General features: G+C 45.1%; 1 protein-coding gene across 6 annotated transcripts in view; it reads left to right on the top strand.

Moving 5' to 3' along the window:
- Positions 1-11,842: 11,842 nt before the first annotated feature.
- LOC115251678 (homeodomain-interacting protein kinase 1-like) overlaps positions 11,843-18,878 on the top strand; it is a 61,682-nt gene continuing 54,646 nt past the window's right edge. For 5 of the 6 annotated variants that reach the window (XR_003890198.1, XR_003890200.1, XR_003890199.1 and 2 more), the window contains exons 1-3: positions 11,843-11,979; positions 12,292-12,433; positions 17,381-17,526. Coding sequence is in view for 3 of the 6 variants with exons in the window: in XM_029844755.1 (XP_029700615.1) it covers positions 17,522-17,526 (5 nt within the window). In the remaining 3 variants the exon portion in view is untranslated. The remainder of the gene's footprint in view (positions 11,980-12,291; positions 12,434-17,380; positions 17,527-18,878) is intronic. The other variant, XM_029844756.1, reaches the window with a different exon arrangement.

Here is an 18,878-nt window from a genome sequence, read left to right as displayed (position 1 = left end):
CTGATGGATTAGCCCATCGGGTCAGATACGGGCCCCTCAGAAGGGAAGAACCTGGAAGACTCAAACTCATTTCAAAGCAAAGTGAAATGAGACAATGACGCTGAACCATCTGCAGTGGGTCCGTGTTCTGTTGTGCTTTGGTCTGAAAGTATTTATTCAGGATGCCACAGAGGCAGAATGCCCCTTCACTTAGCTCCAGTGTGGAAATTCCCCAGTCGATGTTCCAAATTATCCAATTAACTCAATTTAAATGACAACGAGGGTCGAGAAGGACTGCAGGGACCCATTTATTTTACAATAAACCACAGTTTCATTGCTACACTTTAATAGAACCTGTGACAACACTCCCAAGTACCAAAGAAAGAGATCAACGACTCCTTTAATAAGACTGGGAACCACATTGAGAACCAGTATACTGGGGGGTGTGAAACGATGGTCGACCTCAGGCGTCGCCGGCCTACCAACATTAGGCCCAGAGGGATTCGACTGACTTATGTAGCAAATCTGCAATGATCCCACAAACCTCAACAGAACCCTGGAGCTCACCTGCTCCAGCAAAGGTCAAAGGTCACAAGTCCATCGCAGAGCAGCAATTGGAGAGAAAATAAAAGAAAAAGGCGGACTGAGCTCAACACCCCCCCCCCCACCCCCCCCCCCCACACACACACACACACACACACAGGAAGTCCTAAGGGGTGATTAGAACTTGTTTGCAGTTATTGCCACTTTCTCTGGAGGGCTTTAATGAATTAGTTTCACCATAAAAAGTGGACCACTCACTTTTAAAAGCGTTTTCAGTGTTTATGAGAACACCGAGTTGGAGTGTGTGTGTAGCCTGTGCAGCATCGGTGAGAGCGCATTGCCGAAAATGTCTCCTGCTATATTAAATAAATCAGATTTTTCAGGTGAAAAACACATTTTAAAAGCAGCATTTTCAGCATACTCAACAATCTAAATGTTCAGACAGCCAGACCTTCCACTAATCCCGCTCAAATTCATAACGGTGATCTGTCGCGCGAACGTGCGCGGCCTGTTGAGTTCTCAGCCTCTCACCATGGCAAGCAGATCAATCAGAGCCGAGCTTTTCCAGAGTCAGTCTTTTCTTTAATGTCCAGGCAGCTCAGGTACAGAAAGACTGACCGCGGCTCCGGCTCGCTCACTTCTGATGTGCTGCTGCGTCTTTGTCACGAACCATTTCAGTCAAAATTAACGAAGGCGCTACCCTTCATCTTGCTTCTCGTGGCGGCGCTGATTTCGGGAAGGGGGGGGGGTGATGCGTTCGAGCGGAGCCTAAAGCAATTTGCAAAATAAAAAATGTTCCTGAAGAGAAACTTGTGCTTCCAGGCTTTCTTTTATCGAGGTCTTAAAGGTTCAGTTCACTCAAAGCAGCCGAATCCAGCAGGACCGGATCCAATGTTCATCCATTCAAACAAGCTTCAAAACCGCATCATTTAGGTCACGTAGTTGGTGCCGCACTCAAGTTTGCACATAGAAATCTATTTCAGGCCGCTCATCTTCCTCCAGTGCATTTTTCGGATTCCTCCTACTTGTTATCCAGACAAAAACGCCAAAGTGTCACAACTTTTCTGTTTCCACCTTTGGACCTCACAAGCTTTTAATTAAACAGTCCTGTTCTACTCGGCTCTTCCACTTGGATGAAATTTGACTGTTCTTCCAAGTGGAATATACTGGTAACCCACAGTTAGACTGTTGTTTTGTTTTTTTTGCACACCCACACACAGACCTCTAGACGAGCGCTTGCGCCCTCATTTATTTATTAATTTCTCATCCCGCAGTTGGCCAGAAATTCTAGAAAATGTCTCCAGTCATTTCTTTCCGCTTTCTGTTCCTAGTCCGTGCACCCGCCGCCGCTCCGCTCCCATCTCATTGTGCTCTCTGCTTTCCTTGTTAGCTCTGCTCGGGTCTCTCACCTCTCATTAGCTTCTCCTCTTGCTGACTGGAGGCACCTGTCCTCGGGTCCCACCGCGGACATCGCGGCTTCTGTTTAAATCAATTTCCATGTTAAATAGCTGCTAGAGGGTGGTGGTGGTGGTGGGAGTAGGAAGGGGGGGACCTCGTGGTGCGGCATGGATGGAGTCAGTAGTGGAGAAGGTTTAGACATCAGAATGAACAATTCCTTTACGCCACGGCTCCTCCAGGCTGATCCTGCCTTGTTTTGCCTGCCCCCCCTTCACTTTGCTTTTTCAGCCTTTTACCACCCTGTGTTCTCCCTTTTGGCTTTTCTCATTGTATTCCCAGCCCTGTCCTGTTTGCTTTTCTCTCTGTCTCTGTCTCTCTCTCTCTTCCTCTTCATGTCTCCAATTTGAGCTCCCCTAGTGTGGCCCAGGGCATGTTCTCATTTCAGATGAGAGCTAAAAAGAGTTGTGACAAGGTGATGTGGGTGCGTGTTTGTAAGTGTGGGACGAGTCTCATGGTCATACAACCCAGGAGTGTTCGGGTTTCATTCCTCACCTCGTAAAAAGTAAAAGAAAAATGTAATTTTTTTAACAAGCTTTTCAAACAACAGTGTAATTTAAAGTGTTATTTGGTCGAAAGACATGTTGTGGACCCCCCACAAAATGCCAAATGCAGGTGTGACACCATACCTAATTGGGTCCAACGGTGCACCAGTGAGCCAAACCGTGTATCCATCCTGGAGTTTTTAGATGGGAGCCACACTGCAGTGGTCCATTCGGCCTGCCAAATGATGTGAGGCAACGATCTGTAGGTTTTATTAGAACAACCTGAGATGCCCTTTCAGGTTCAAATCCGACAAAATACCGCGGCAATAAGGGAAATGCCATCACATCCTGGACTTGCGCCAAGACGAAATGCATCGCAGATTAAATTTAGAGTCTCAAAAGGTGAGAGCCATTATAAATATCACGCCGAGCACCATCCATTAAGAGATACTCGGGATTTCATTTTCAATGTGAAGCAGCTCTTTGGAATCCTTATGTAAAGGGCCATCGGAACATGGAGGCAAATCTGAGATCCTCTGGAATCATCAGAATGAAAAAAACTTCATCCCCGTGCTGAGCTGAATGTTTGTGTCACTTAAATTCCATGTTTCACATATAAATCTGATTTTAGCCCAGCCTCCTGAATGAGGTAGTCTTTGTTAAATCCTCCTTCATGAGTACACGAATAAAAATAATAGACTAAAAGCTTTTTATTTATGGGTGTGTATGCGTGTGTGTGTGTGCATCCACAATTCTGACAGCTACTCAGACTGGCTCATGTAATAAATAATCCAACAAGCTTTCTGCATTATTACTTACGTTAATTACAGTCTTGTCCCAGATTAGCGTTCATACAATGCAAATTAGTTGCTAATCACCCGGCTTGTGTGTGCGTGTGTGTGAATGCCCGTGCATGCACCATCACGTTTGGGTTTTTTTCTTTTTTTAGCCACATCAAACATGTTAGTTGCGAGCATGCAAACACCGCTGAGCAGCCGATCTGATGAGATTAGAGATGAATTACTCCCCTTAATCCCCTTAGAAAGGAAATGAGTCTGATTGAAGATAAGCCCTCCATAAAATGGCAGGAAAAACTCCAACACTTTGTATTAAACGCATTCTTAGTTGCACAACATTCTTGGATGTGGCAAAATGTCTAAATTTGATGGGTTGTATCCTCAGGAAACATTTTGCTTTCGTCTGATTAGTTAATATTTGCATATTTAGATTTTTCTTTTTTGCCTCGCGGGAACGATTCATTATAAATCAGTGTAGTTCAAATCACGTGTGGCCCCAGACGGCAGCTTCCAACACGCACAGGGTCTTGTTGCGATGCTGCTTAATATTCAGAAACTACGGGGGCATCAGCAGCATCTTAAATTTAAATAAAATCTTATCTTTTAACGCCTGTAGTCTCAAAGCAGCACGAATGAAGCCGCTAACAGATTTGACTTCATTTATTCACTGTTTGATTAGGAATCAAAATCAGGATGGATTTTAAACAAAGATCACCTCAGAGCCCAGTGAGCAGGACTCCATCATGCATAACACACAAGGCCAAGAACGCCATTTATCCGCCGACGATCGGAGTACACAAGCGGGTCGAAGGTCATTGAACAACACCACACACAGAGCATCAATCACACTCCAGCTGGAGCGTAATGAATATTCCGACAGTGAATAAAAGGAAATTACAAAAGGGAAAACAGTTGCGTGCAGAAAACACAATCAAGATCCTGAACACACCCCCCATTATCCTGAATGTTTCCGTGGCCCTTTTAAATGGCTGCGGCAGAGAAAGTCGGCCTGTACACTGATCCCAGCATTCAGCTTTAATTGTTATGTTACAAATCTTCATCCGTGGCTGAGTGGAGCCCTGCATCCTGTGTTTGTCTTCTTCTGGAGTGTATTTACATCCATAATTGCTCCATTTGTCACCATATCCACTGGTATGAGTGACTTTTAAGTGAGAGCATATCACATGCTAGTGTATGAGGCGTGCACTAGCTTCATCCATTTAATGTGCAGTGGCATCACCGGTAGCACCTACTGGATCTTTCTGACAGGAGTCCCAGCGAAACAGAAGGTTCGGTCCCTGTGAAGTGGCTGCACTGGTCTCAGAGGGTCTAATGAAGTGCTAAGGTGCTAAACCAGGTCTGTGTTAATCCAGTGAAAAGGTGCACACCGGCGCGGCCCTCACTAATTCTGCTTTCTTCTCTCAGGCTTGTCAGACTGAATGGAGTCGCATCTGTTCCCCTTAACTCCCTCAAGTTTGTGGGGGGGCAGTTGGCAGAGCTGGCAGCTGCTGGCCTCAGCGTACGAGCGGTGTGAGCTGTGTAGACGCCAGCGTGCACGCTGCCTGCGTGTCGACACACCCGAGTGTCTTGACGACTAGTCGTTAGCCACCGCGTGTCACCGGGGACATCATTAAGCTGCGTTCAGCAGAAAGAGGGGCAGAGATGGGGGCGGGAAGGGAAGGGGGAAATTAGAACGACATCCACTGATGTCTGACTCCAAAAACGAAGTTCCTGCGCTCGGCTTGTTTGGTGGCTTATTCCGGTTCTCCCTGCCCTGCTCTGTTCCTCTGTCACACCCACGCATTCCACTATAGCTCCAGCTACAGATGGCAAGTTCCAAACAGTGCTCCACCAGTGACAACTCTTTAGCCCACCACGCCCACATTTGAACAGCGAACGCCATTTCAGAATTTACCATTTTAATTTTACTTATCATTTGGAAGCATATACAGGATAAAATAACTGATTTTGCATCTCGCAATTCAAATAAAGTCACCCCCCCCCCCCACACACACACACACATACATTTAAAATCTTGTACAATTAATTAAACATTGACATTTGTTTGTAAAATCAAATGTTAAACCAAAGAAAAAAAGAGACATCGGGAGAGGAGCGGCGCTGCTCCTCTCATGCATCCACAGCTTTGCCTGATCTTTGTTTGGATAGTAGCCCAGCAGATGTGCACGGAGCAGCACATGTTTCCCCCTTCACAGCTGTTTGACCACGATGTCTCCAGGAAGCTCACACTCGCTCCTTCACCGAGATTTAAGCCCCGTCCATGTTGCCATGAGCTAATCCCCCACATACAATAAAGCTAACACTTCAAACAAGCCTGCAGCTAATATGTTAGCTTCAATGAGTGCTGAAAACCAGAACATAGCAATATGGACTCTTGTGTTTGTCTCCTCCAGCGGAAGAGCATCCAATACCAGGAGAATAAGCTGCAGAACGCAAACAAATTAAACTGAAATGCATTTATTTCGCTTTAAACGTCTGCGCCGTCGCTTGTCTTGCCCTGAGATTTTTTTTAATGTGCTCTGGTGGGAGAAAGAAGCCTGAAGGCAAATAAAGGTGAAACTGAGATGCAGACATGTGGAATTCTGCTGCACCCCCCCCCCCCCCCCCCCCCCCCCCCCCAGATACATCTTAAAGACATCTGACGCACCGTAACAACTTGCGGCAGGACAGATGGAAAACACCACTCAGATTTAATGGGCGAAGGTGCATTTTATAGTGTAATAAAGCACTTCTGCTTGAGTGCACCCTGGCGTCTGCAGCGGTGACCTGCCCTGCAGCGCTGGACGAGAGAAAAGAACAGTGGAAGACATGAGCCGAGAGAAAAGGGCATGTAGAGCTTGAAGAAATGTTTGCTAAAGCAGAGGAAGTAAAATGGCCAGATGGGTTTGTGTCTTTTGTAGTTCTCAACTCGGTGAGTTCTGACCTAATCTCCCAACTACATTCACCCTACTGAAGACGGGGTCTCAGCAGGCTCATATCCCATCTACATAAGAAGGAGTGAGACGTCGCACTATAGCATCACAGCTCAGATGAATATTACTTAAGCCCACGCATACAGACAATCCATGACCATAAATAAATAATACCCATCTCGCCACGCTCCACGGCGTGAGAAAGCCGAGGAGAACGACAGAGAGAAGTCGGGGAGTTGAAAGAGTCATTAAAAGAGAGGAGTAGAAAGAGAGATGGGGACGACACAGAAGAGAGAGGCTCCGGGAGGAGTCTTCTTGTGAAGCCTGAGAAGACGTGGCATCATTTAAAAGGCCGAAGCCAAAGACTCCTCACACCATTAATGAGATTCTCTCTCTCTCTCTCTGTTCTTCTTCTTCTTCTTCTTCACATATCCAGAGCTCTCACTCAATATCTTGCTACTGACTTTATTTTCTCCCGGATCTTCTGCATATTTTATCGGGCCACACTCAGCCTCAGCTTAATGCCATCTGGCATCCTGGATGTGCCACCACAGATTTAGAAGCCTCGTTAATAAAGTGTAGCCGCAGATGATCCACATACTGTGTGCAAGTAGACACAAGAGTATCAACATCGTTTTTCCAGCAACTTCAGCCCAATAACGCGCGTTCAGCTGGGGAGCGCTTAACGTTTGGGGGAAAGGGTTTGAGAATTCAGCACTGAGAATTCAGCACTGTGTTTCTGATTCTTGCTTGTTTATTTCTAAATGCTTATGGCAATATTTTACAGGTAGGCAAAAGTAAAAACTGTGTTTTCTATGGATGGTGCTTCCCAGCCCCAAAAGGTGTCATGTGGAGTAAAGACCTTTGACCGGAGTTGTATTTTTCCAACTTAAATGAATGATAGGTGACAGATTTAAAGGATTAAATTCAGTTTGATCACATTCAAGTTTGAAACCAACTCAACCGCATTCAAGAATATGGGTGCGTGTGTAACCTGGATGGGTTGTGGATATCTGCTGTATAATGTTCCTAATCCTTTGGGGTGGGGGTGTGTGGGTAATCGCCACTCTAGGCCTGTCTGACATTAAATAAAGGCCAGCCTGAGAAATAGAATTCATAACCCTTCATCTGCTCAAATACCTGAGTACCGGTTTGTGATGTAGCCGTGTCTCCTGCCGGAAGATGCAATTAATGTTCATCATTTGCATATTGCGGGGAGGACGTCTCCATAGAGGAGGACGGTGTGTCCATCCATCTTCTCATACATGCTCTGACACACTTCTACAAGCTGGCGTGGCCACCGCTGATCGATGAATCTAAATTGACCTTTGTGTGCTGTAAACCACTGTGGTTAAAGGTAAACAAGCCGGGGGGGGGTTGGGGGAGCAACCCGCGTTGAACAAAGATGGTCGCCGTAACAATGAATTTTATGCACAAGTGCACCAACGAGACAAGCGGCCCGATCGATGCCTCTTGTAGGTTGGACTTAGAGCGCTTATTGATTTCAGTGCCCTTTGGCTCGCCTGGCTTCTAATGACCTCGGCCAGCTTTAGGATCTCTGCAGTGAATAAAGTCAGGATAACAATGATAAACAATCAATTTTCCTGCTGGAAATTCTTTCCTTTTTCCTTACTTTAGCAGCAGCAGAAAAACAGGGGTTCATTAATGAAACCTTCAGTCGTGGTCTTTGCTCATGCTGACTTTAAAACATGTTAATTAATGGGGTGTGTTCAGCAGTGTAAAGGTCACTTTTATAGCGAGATCACATTTTGAATTAATTAAAAGGATATTTTCTTCAAGTTCCACTGGATTTTTTATTCATACTCGCAGGCTTCTGTACAAACTGAACCAGTGTGACTAATGTATGAGGAGCTGATAAATGAGGGAGGGGCGCGACCAATGAGGGAAAGGTGAGGAAGCAGGAGGCTCAGGTGGAAAGCAAATCAGCGGGTAATGACGCAAAAAGGGAAAATAATACTCTGAACAAAAGACAGTGTGGATCCTGACGTTTGTTCTTCGTTATTACCTGTTCTCACTTTGAACCAAGGTTCCGCTTCTCCTTCTGAGGCCTCAGTTCTGCGGATTCGTTTTGGAGCGAGAGGAAACATCTTCACACGTTCTGATCTGCATGCAAATTTCCTTGTGTGGACCGGGGTCTGTCAATCGCCGGCGCCCGGTACAAAGTGGCTGCATATTTGGAGTGTCATGTTTGAAAGAAATAAAAATGCATACAAGCGTGAAATTCAGAAAATATATCTGCAGCGAGCAAAGGGTGATAAACCTGCTGCCCGGGCCTCAAGTGTGTGTTGTTGTGCAGACACTGAGAGACGGGTCAACAGTTGGATAAACAGCATCTGGGCTCAGCGCACTCTACCAATTAGATCTCCTGCTTTTGGCAACCCCACTCTCACTCCCTCTGGGGGCCTTTTCCTTGGCCCCGATGAAAGCTTTACTTTTGTTATAGTGATCAATTATTCCATAATTACGGTGTAAATGAATGATTTCGCCTAATGGCGCACTGCTGTTGTCTGACAGACCTCGGTTCCTTTCACATGCAACATGCATGCGTGGCGGCTGGTGTCGCTGACAAATGCAACTCCTCTTCATAAAAAAGTCATCAGGTACAACGCATGTTAAAAGTGAACAACTGAAAGGAGTTCCTTAAAGAATTCATGAGGGTAAGGAGGAACGGGCTTGACCAGACACGCACAACATCGGGAATAACAGTGATGCTGTTGTTCTGCACCCCTCCGAACATTTCAGGAATACATTCGGTTGGGGACATTTGGAGCCCATGCCTGCAAATTCGGACTATGGTAGTGAACCAGAGTAGCCACAGAGAACCCATCAAGGCGGGGGGGGGGGGGGGGGGGGGGTCCACAAAGGCTACATATCAGGATTCAAACCCTTACCATTCCACATGACACCACTGCCATGACAATCTAAGTTCATTAACAGGATTTCGTGGGGGAGGGGGTTGACTTATTATATCAAAGGTTTTCATTCATTACATTATATACAAATCATCCCATTGTCTCTTCAAGATGATCATTTGAAAGGCAATTACATGTGCTCATTTGGCAGCGAGTGCAGATATTACATTCTACAGAAGTAATCAGCATGTGTCAGGTTTACTAAATCCTTTCGAATGGAGTAAACATCAAAACAGAGGCCCTACGTGGCTCCTTGCATTGTGATATGGCTCCATGTCTCTTGATATGAGCGGCGCTGTTTCATTCATTCACTATTATGATCCTGGTCAACAGCAGTGGGAGACATCCTTTCAGCATCATTACACACACTGATGAAAGTGTAATATATCCTCCCGCCACCTTCCCTCCCTGCCAGTCTGCCACCTTCACCCCTGGTCGATCTCTCGCCGTTGGAGGGAAAACGCCCACCTCAGTTATAGTTCCACTTGAGTGCTGAGTGGTAGGAAAAATAGAGAGCTCTCAGTATGACATGGTTTTTTTCCATTCTTCCTCCGGTCTGTCCATTTCCGAGTACAATAGCAGACGTTGGGGCGGGCAGAGAAAATGTCTGAGGTCAAGCGCTGATTGTGAGATTGGACAGTTGACAAAAGATGCACACCGACGTCTTTGTGGCCTCTCAACCTGTGAGCACTGACATAAAAAAAACCCTTATAGTCATACAATCCCATAAAACTTTACAAAAGACATTGGACTTGCGTGCACAGAATCCCTTAGAAAAGGCACGTCATGTCATTCATTCTCACCCACATGCAGGTTTTGAACTACTGCGCTGTGGCGTTACTCGTTCCATGAGCTGCACTATGAAAGAAATAAAGCCTGGAATTTGCTACCCAGACAAAGGTAAACCCATCAAAGCCCTTCAGGCGGTCTACTTTTTTGTACCTCACTCAACATTTTAGCAGGTTAACGGTGCACAGCCCTCAAAACGCCGTCCTGCCTATCTCTAGTTTCAGCTCAGAAGCTCCCTTGAAGAAGCCTTAAAGATTGAGTCTGCACACTTAGAGTTTGACTGACGGGTCCTGGTGAATTTACATGGCCCAGCAAATTTACATCAGTCTCCTCTCACATTCATTTTCCCGAGATGTCAGAATCTCCCCCTTACATACAAATACACAAACACACGTAAGTGTAACAGTCTGTCACTTACAGCTGTCACGCCATGTTGAAATGGTGAGATGGCTTTTGCAGCTGTACGCATGCTACACGTGTGTAGGAGCATGTTTGGCTGCACCCTGGGGATGGGAACAATAATGGGGTATTGATGTCATGGAGAAGGGAGTGAGAAGAGGGTGATAATTAGATTTTGTCCCCACTCGCTCTGCATCACTCAGATACTCAGTTTCTAATGAAACCTCACCAATAATTACCTCTTTATTTCCAAAACCTATTGTCAGTCCAGGTTCACCTCGGAGATACCCAGCATCAGCTGGGCCGATAATTAGGTGTCATTTGATGACCAAATTTGTCAGGGCGGGCAGACCGAGTCGGATAATCCACCGAAACTTCATCTGTTTTATTTACAGCTGCTGGTGTGTGTGTGTGTGTGTGTGTGTGTGTGAGTGTTTGTCTGTTGGGGGCACGTCACACTTGTGTGAATGTGTCCCTTCCTCTTTTAAAAATCTGGTGGTGGCAGAGGTAGCTAACATCTGCTGCAGCCTACTGATGTTACAACTTGCAACCAATCCAAGTTGGTGTGTCTGAGGTGTTGCGCCACCTAGAGTCAGGAGTCGAGAGGATTTGATTTCAACCGCTCTGCTCAACCTCTTCTGTTTTTAAAACCAAGCAAAAACACAAACAGCACCACGTTTTGGGTTGTTTCTCAAGAGATTTATGATAAATCTGTGCGTGTGTGCGTGTGTGTGTGTGTGTGGTGTTTGTGTGTGTGTGTGTGTGTGTATGTGTGATATCTACCACCAGCACTCCATTTACTCCATTACTCACTCTGGAGATCTCATGCCCACATATTTGAGATGATTTCGATGTCACGCAGGATGCAATGAACCAGCAAAACCACTCTTCACATTACAGTCCCATGGTACCCAGAAAAAACATACAAACACACACACACACACACACACACACACACACACACACACTCCCAAAGACCACTGTGTTCCTTCAGAGCCTGACATAGCTTTAAGGGGCTCTCTCATACGTGGTTCAACCAAAGGTCACAGTGTCACATGTCAGTATTACCTTCCACAGCTTCCTGAGACAATCAGCAGCACACAATTACAGAAAACGCTATCTCTTGAAATAAAAAGGTAGCATAAAAAATGAACGAATAAACAGCACAGGAAATTTCCCATTTTATTTTGAGCTGTTTTTCATCTCCTGCTGGTAGAGCAGAGAAAAGGAAGCAGGTTGAAACAGTCAGTGTCGTGTCAGTCTTTCCTCTTGGTGGACTGATGGAGGCGAGAGATTAATAAAGCACCTTTTCACTTCATTGCCTCATAAATCCTAATACACCTCATAAATGAACTGCTGCAACCGCCACTCTGTTACTTAGCTCCACATGTTCATTTGGCTGTGTGACTGCAGACAGATTCATTTACCAATGCCCCGGAGTCAGGGCCCAATCGCCACTGGGACTCATTTCAAACACGCCGGCGTCACTCTTACAGGATTACAAGCCTGCGTTCGTCTATTTCCATCACCTCAAATCAAATGTTGCTTTAGCTGGCTTGCAGTGCCACAAACCCTTTGTGTGTGTGTGTGAGCAGTTTTTTTTTTTACGAGTGGGTGGAAGATCGCCTGAAGGACCAGTTTGCCACCTTGTTTGATCACCGTAAATGTGAGTTCCACCTCTTTTTGTACCGTGAACTCGAGTGATCATTAACTTTTCGGGAAAGCTGCGTACAAATGTTTCATCCTCGGGGGGAATCTGAGGGTGTCAAGAACAAGGCTGGTGATTTTTACTTGCTCTAGTAAACCAGCATTTATGGAAAAAGTAGATCGTGTGACTTTCTGAATCATTTTATGACGGGATTTTGTTTTCTTTTTCATCATAAGAGAATGTTCATCTGGACACACATGCACAGTCATGAAATGGAAGGTCATGGAATACTATGGAAGTGTATGAATGATTCCCCTTTGTGTTCCCAAGGCTCCCCTTTGACACGTCTGCAGATGTCAGCCGGTAATGCTTTCATCCAGCCTGGTAGGATGGCGGTTTGTGCTCTGGCCTTGCTGCCCGACTCATCGCAATGAGCGATGAGGACTTGGCGACGCTGGCACAGGCGTAACAGGTTAGATTTGCCATGGAAATGTGCCGTGGACAACCATCAAAGAAACATCGAAGTCTTTCGTTTGCATCAAAGCCAAGGAGGGGGGGGGGGGGGGTTAGATGGAACTAGCGAGGGAGGAGTTGGGAGAGGTGGATGTGTGCCACTGCCTTTTGGAACGTTTGATGTTTGTATGGCACCAACGCTGCGACTCCCTGCTTTGTAATAAAATGATCTTACAGACAGTTAGTTTGAGAATCTATCTGTTGTTGACCTTTTACAGCGCTCAATATCCCTCCTTTCACTCCCACAAGGATTTTTAAATCTATGCAGCCATCTGCACCACCTGCATGCATCTCAAGGATGGAAACACAAGGTTGAAAAACCCACAAAATACAAACCAGAGGGAGCCGTGTATGCCTGCAATTATTCCCACAGATTCTCTTGGCTAGCACCTGGAGAGAACATCAGATCTCCTTGAATGGTAATGAAATGCTACTTATAGGGTCTGAGCCTACACTATAAGGGCTGCGTAGCTCTTTCAGAAACCATGTTGCCACTGAAGATTGTATCCCTTTAGTAGAATTCGTACAGTATTTTTTCATAACCTGTGACTTCCCAGCAGCTGCTACAGTAACTCTCCAGCCAATAAAATGGACAAAGATAAATGTAGCTGATTTAAGGCTAACTGAGTGCAGACGGGGCCAACTAAATTCAATGGGTGTAAAAAAGTACAAAACTCTTTTAGCCCCTGTCCACACAGATATTAAAGCGATACTGTTACCAGGCCAATGTTGTAACAAAGAATCTGTGCTTTAATAAATATTTTGGCTGCGGTTCAGGTAGTCGAGGGATATTTCCATATCAGAAGGTCAATGGTCTGATCTGAGCCCAGGTTTAAGAACCACAGATTGCTTTAATCTGTTTTTATCCCTTGATGAGTAGGCGGCGCCCTATTTCTGCTGCCAGTTGACCAACACGAGTGTGACTGAAGACGTAAAGCACACAGGTTAAAAAAAAAGCCACTTGTATGCTTTTATTAGGAGTCTCTCATCAAAACTGAAAGGTATTTCCACCTTTCCATATTAATACTGTTTGATTGATTTTATTACCTCTGCTAAGGAAGTTATTCCTGTTCCCGTCCAGCCGTGCTCGCTTGGTTAGCTTGATTGACTGCAACAGAGAGGTCGGGGAAAAACTACTAAATGCATTTAAACTGAACTCGGAGGGGAGGCTGTGAAATGAGCCAAAGAGGAAGAGTAGAGTTGGACCATTTGGCTTTTGGTGCACGTTAATGTTCTAGCTCTGCTGTACATGCTAAATCACTTCAACAGTAACTTTTAATTTACCCCGCCTGGATTTCCGGTTCCCCGCTGACATGTTTACAAGTCATTCTTGAGAAATCAGTCCCTTTTGTCCGGTCTATAATGCTGTTCCCATCTGCTGTTGCACCCTCATACAATGGAAAAGGCAGGATGCAGAGGAGCCGAAAGGCCGATTAAGTACATTGCACGTGGCGGCACACTCGTACATACGGTTGTAATTGCATCTGAAAAGAAAGCCGCGTCTGCTCGCTGTTTGCCATTTGGAACAGCACGCAAAGCCTTCTATGCAATTTGCCACCCGCGAGACGCACTCCTCTGGCATGACACTCTCAGCTAAATAAATTCCATCCAGTTGGGCTAAGAAATTGAAGGGTATCTTCCTCAATTTGTATCTGTCTGGGTGCCATTCTATTCTCACTGTATACCTGCGTGTCTGAATAATTCATTTTGCGGCTATACAGTAAACCACAGAGGACAAACAGAGCACTCGAGCATAATATGGCCCTAATCCCTGTCAGAGACACCCAACAGATGAATAATAAAACAGGATTTCTTTTTTTTATTATGTCCCTTCTGACTCTTTGGGGCTGTGATCTCACTATCTGCCATTCAACAGACGGTAGTGGGGTTTCTACAATCCCTAATGCAGCCCATGTCCTCTTTACCTATGAGAGTATGTATTATATATGAGGTCAGCCCTGTTGAATAGAGTGTCTGTTGGGAAAAAGGTCAATTAAACCTCTTCTAATAAGTTGCACAGTGTGCCGTCACAGCAAGGGAAGATAATATTGAATGCTGCCCTCCTCTGATTTTGAGTCCCCGCTGCCAATTTGCATGACGAGTGAGATAAAAAAGCCCAAAGCAATGAGTAATTAATAAATCAGATTGCAGAGATGAAACACCAGGAAGGCATCGTTCCATTAATCGCCATCCTCGCCCCCTCTTGGTATCTTCCATCGCACCATTGAGCATTTCGCGGTTCCTAATTAAATTGTACTTTCTGTCGATTGTTCTCATTACTCAAGCAAAACCAATCAGCTTTCCACAGCTGGGCCTGGCGATGTAGATAAATATGAGAAAAAACCCAAGTCGAGGAGCTGCAGGTTGCCTGGATGGCAGAGTCAACACAGTGGGTCTTCATTCTGGGGGGTTTTCAGGAGAGCGGAGAGAAAACCATGCACTCGAACGTTGTTTTTTTTTTTTCTTTACTCTAGAAATAAAACCAGAGGGAATGGCCTCCACTGAACAAGCTGTCTCTTCGCTAGAGGGCTGTGTCTGCATTTCAAATAAAACCAACAAAAACCTACAGTAGGCATGAGGAATTTCCCTAGATATACACCATATTGTTTGGGACGGCCTGGCATTAAAAGAAGGCTGACCACATCGGAGTTCAGCGGAGGGCTGGGTCTATCAGCTGCAAGGGCATAAGCTCAATTCTTCAAGAATCTGAAACTGAACTACCCAAACAAAGCCCACACAGGGATGCAAATTTGGCTTTAAACAGTCCCAGACTGCTGAGCCCGGGGTAAAACTGCACAGCTTTCTTGTGTCAAGTCTTATCTGAAGGTGCAGTTGAAGGATATATGCTGGAGAAACATACTCTAGCTGTATGTTCCCAAGTAAACAGTTGCTGTTTTGCCATATTGGAAACTTTTGGTAAAAAAACAAAAACAAACAAACACCCAAGCATTCCCTCACGCTCACTGGTCTGCTTTTATAATTAATTCCATAAAATCTGATGAGTTGGTAATGTGTGTGTAGCTGGTTTGAATGTCAAACTTCCTCCTTCCACATCTGCCATGAAGGTCAGATAATGAAATGGACACTTGCTGCACAGTGATGATGGCTTTTGATTAAACAGGACGTGCGTGAAGAAACAGACCGCTGCCTGGTTCGAGGACCTGTGCTCACGCGCTTCATTTCTCACAGTTTAATAAAAAAAATAAAGGAAGTGCTACGACTGAAGTCCCCCCTCTAGGAGGAATAGGGGAAAAAAAGACACTTTCAAGTTCGCAAACACATACAGCAACCTCATAAATGAATAGCTGATGCAACAGGGTGGAAAACATAACAAGAGTAGCTTATAAACCAACGGCATTCAATTCTGGATGAAACTTTAATTTTTGAAAACAATCGCGTTATGCCTCACTTTCAATATTTGACACGATGGCGGCAGGATCAGAGACGCTCGTCGCTGCGTCCCGCGTTTACCTCATTTCCCTTGTTGCATTATCGATGCAACAATATTGACATTTGTCTCCACCGTCCTCTAGCCACCCGCCCAATCAGACCCGCGAGTGTCTCAGCTCGACTCCAACCACCTCACTTGATTCCATCAGAGTAGATCTGAATGTGTGACAGACAGCACTTATCTCAAAGTCTCTCTCCAGTTTAGCTTCAGATGATAGCTAGTGCTTTAAAAGAGATCCTTAAAGCTTCCCGGCAGAGTGCAGGAGGCTTGAAAGTGTGACGCTCCCAACAGCACTGATGAAGGTTCTGCCTGACAGGATGGGCCTTTTTCCCTGACACCTCATGCGGGTCGACTAGTAGACTATTCCTCTTAGTCGCATGACACTCCCGCCACAACACTACTAAGCACTGGAAGGAGGGCAGGAGTGGGTGTTTGAGGATACTGAGATAAGGCTGTTTTTGCCATTTAAAGATCACCTTGTGGCTAAAACGGCAGCATCATGCTGTTTCACAAAAAGCCAGAAGTCCAGCCTGCCTCGGACAACATTAGATCAAAACAATCTTCCCAAAAAGATTCCTCCTTAGAACAGGTTGCATATTTTCCTGTGACTTTTTTTCCCCAAAGGCTGCTAGTTTTGCATCCCTTTTGGAATAACAGGAAGGCTACGGGCAGCTTTTTAGGCTCTCAGTCTAGGTTATTTCATTGTTTTCATTGTTTAAATCTTTAAATCTTTTCAGTTTCTCTTGTATTGGACTTTTTAGTTTTTTTCTTCTGAATTTTGTAGCAGGTTTTTTCAATAGTCTACATCACTGGCGAGGGAGGAATTGCTGTGATTACTTCAAATTAAAACTTTCCTATTCTGTGATTTTTTCCTACTCTAAAGGTCTCAGAAGTTCAAGAAATTACAACATTTTTTTCCTGCAGCAACCCAAACGGTGATTTTACTTCACTGACCAGCTCTTGGCAGCTATATTGTCAAACCCAAGTGACTCATTTAGAAGAGCGGGGAAGGTTCTCTCGTAGCTCTGGATGCTTCTGTTCCACATCTGTATGGAGACGAAACGGTTCTCGATGACATGTGGTTTTGCGGTGCGGCTGCTATGATCGGGGAATCTCCCAAGATGCACCTGGTGACATTGTGATGACTGAGATGTTACAAATTTGTGGCGCTTTCATCTAGTTCCATCATGTCAAGGCTTCAAAAACATAATAAACGGAATATTGACTATTTTCAATTCACCTTGTACTTTTTTTTTTTAAAAAAACCTTTTCTTACTGAGGGGAGTCGGAATTAAACACACACAATATGCTGTGCATAGAAAGCAACCAGAACGTGTGTGTGCACATGCACGCTTGCGTGCAAAGAAGGATCTGTGGGTGACAGGGTGACGGAGTGGGAGACATAACTAGTCACACAGAGGGGGATGATAATGGACTTTCCTTGTCTGTTTGCAGACAGTGAGGCCGGAGTGATGACAGACATGCAGACGTGTTCAACTGTTCTTGCTCGGAGCCAGAGAGCAGGCAGAGAAAAGAATACTTCCACACCGCCGATGGCAACACATCCTCCACCGGAGTTCTGAAAGATGCATAACGATGAGGTGAAAACCATCCTCGCATTAACAGTCGCAGTTTCCTTCATCCACCCCCACGCACACACACACACACACACACACACACACACACACACACACACTCACACACACACACACACACAAAACCTGTGAAATTCAAAAGTGGAAAGGAGAAAGTGTCGACAAAGGAAACGAATCATCTGATCACAATATTGGGTTAGAGATCGGGATCGGCTTTCCTGAAGCCGATCATAAAGCTGATTCTATTTCCTCACACATCTAAACAGCTCTCTCTTTCCAGATTTATCCTCCGCACAGTTCTGTCTGGTTCTCTTACACTCTGTGAGTATCGGAAAGTTGTAGATAACAAAATCAATTCTGTTAGGAAATACTTTGTGGAAGGCAAAGGAGAAATGTAAGGGACAAAGCTGAGACACGAATGCTGCTTCAACACAGTGAAAATGCCAATGACTGATTCAGAGGAACTGCAGCAAAGAGCTGAGCTTCACTTGGCTGTGCGGCGCTAAATTTAGGGAATAAGAAAGTGGTCCGACAGCAGCAGAGCCCATCAATTGGATCTGCCACTTCAAAACCAAATACTCCTAAGTGACGACAATGAGTTCACTTGGGCAAAACAGGCAATTATCTGATGGAGATGAGCCGAAGGCCATTACTTCACATTAAATAACTGGGATAACTGGGCTGCTTTTGCAACATTCAAGCACTAAGATGGTTGCTAGAAAATAATTTTGACAGCAACATGCATCTCTGTGTGTATAAATGTTCTGTAAATCTACCTGTATTACTGATAATATTGACATTGCAGATGGTACGAGCGATACCAATGATGAACTTGTTAAAGGCTAACCTAAACCTAGTCAAGGCAGAGAGAAAAAGAGCTTTGATTGATTGGTCATTCACCTTTTAAATGGTTTTGTTTCACTGCCCAGTCTGTCACCGCTGACGCAGACAAACTGTGCGTGCGTGTGTGTGTGTAGGTACATGTGTGTGATGACCAAGAGCTCAGCCTGAGACAGATGGGAGAACTCCCACTGGTTACATATGTTTTCTCTCCGACTGAATCTCTAGCCAGCTCTGGATCCGGGTGTCACAGAGAGGTAACACTGCAGCAGCAGACGGTGGGTTGCAAGTTCAATACCCAGTCCACTGAAATCTGCATGCAAGCTTGAGCAGACCAACCTGACCCAAAGACAACAGAGAGTCAGGCGACTCTATTCCTGCTCAAAGGTTCATATCAATCCCTAAAGAGACAGAATTTAATTAGCTTAGCTATAATTCTGCATATGGAACACAACTTTTGGAGTCTTTGGCTGTGGGTTCTTTGCTGTTTCCTTACAACGGTTCCGATATGACTGCAG

The sequence above is a fragment of the Takifugu rubripes genome, chromosome 12 (assembly GCF_901000725.2).
Source record: "Takifugu rubripes chromosome 12, fTakRub1.2, whole genome shotgun sequence".
In the NCBI taxonomy this organism is placed as follows: domain Eukaryota; kingdom Metazoa; phylum Chordata; class Actinopteri; order Tetraodontiformes; family Tetraodontidae; genus Takifugu; species Takifugu rubripes.
This window is presented reverse-complemented; position numbering and strand designations above follow the sequence as displayed.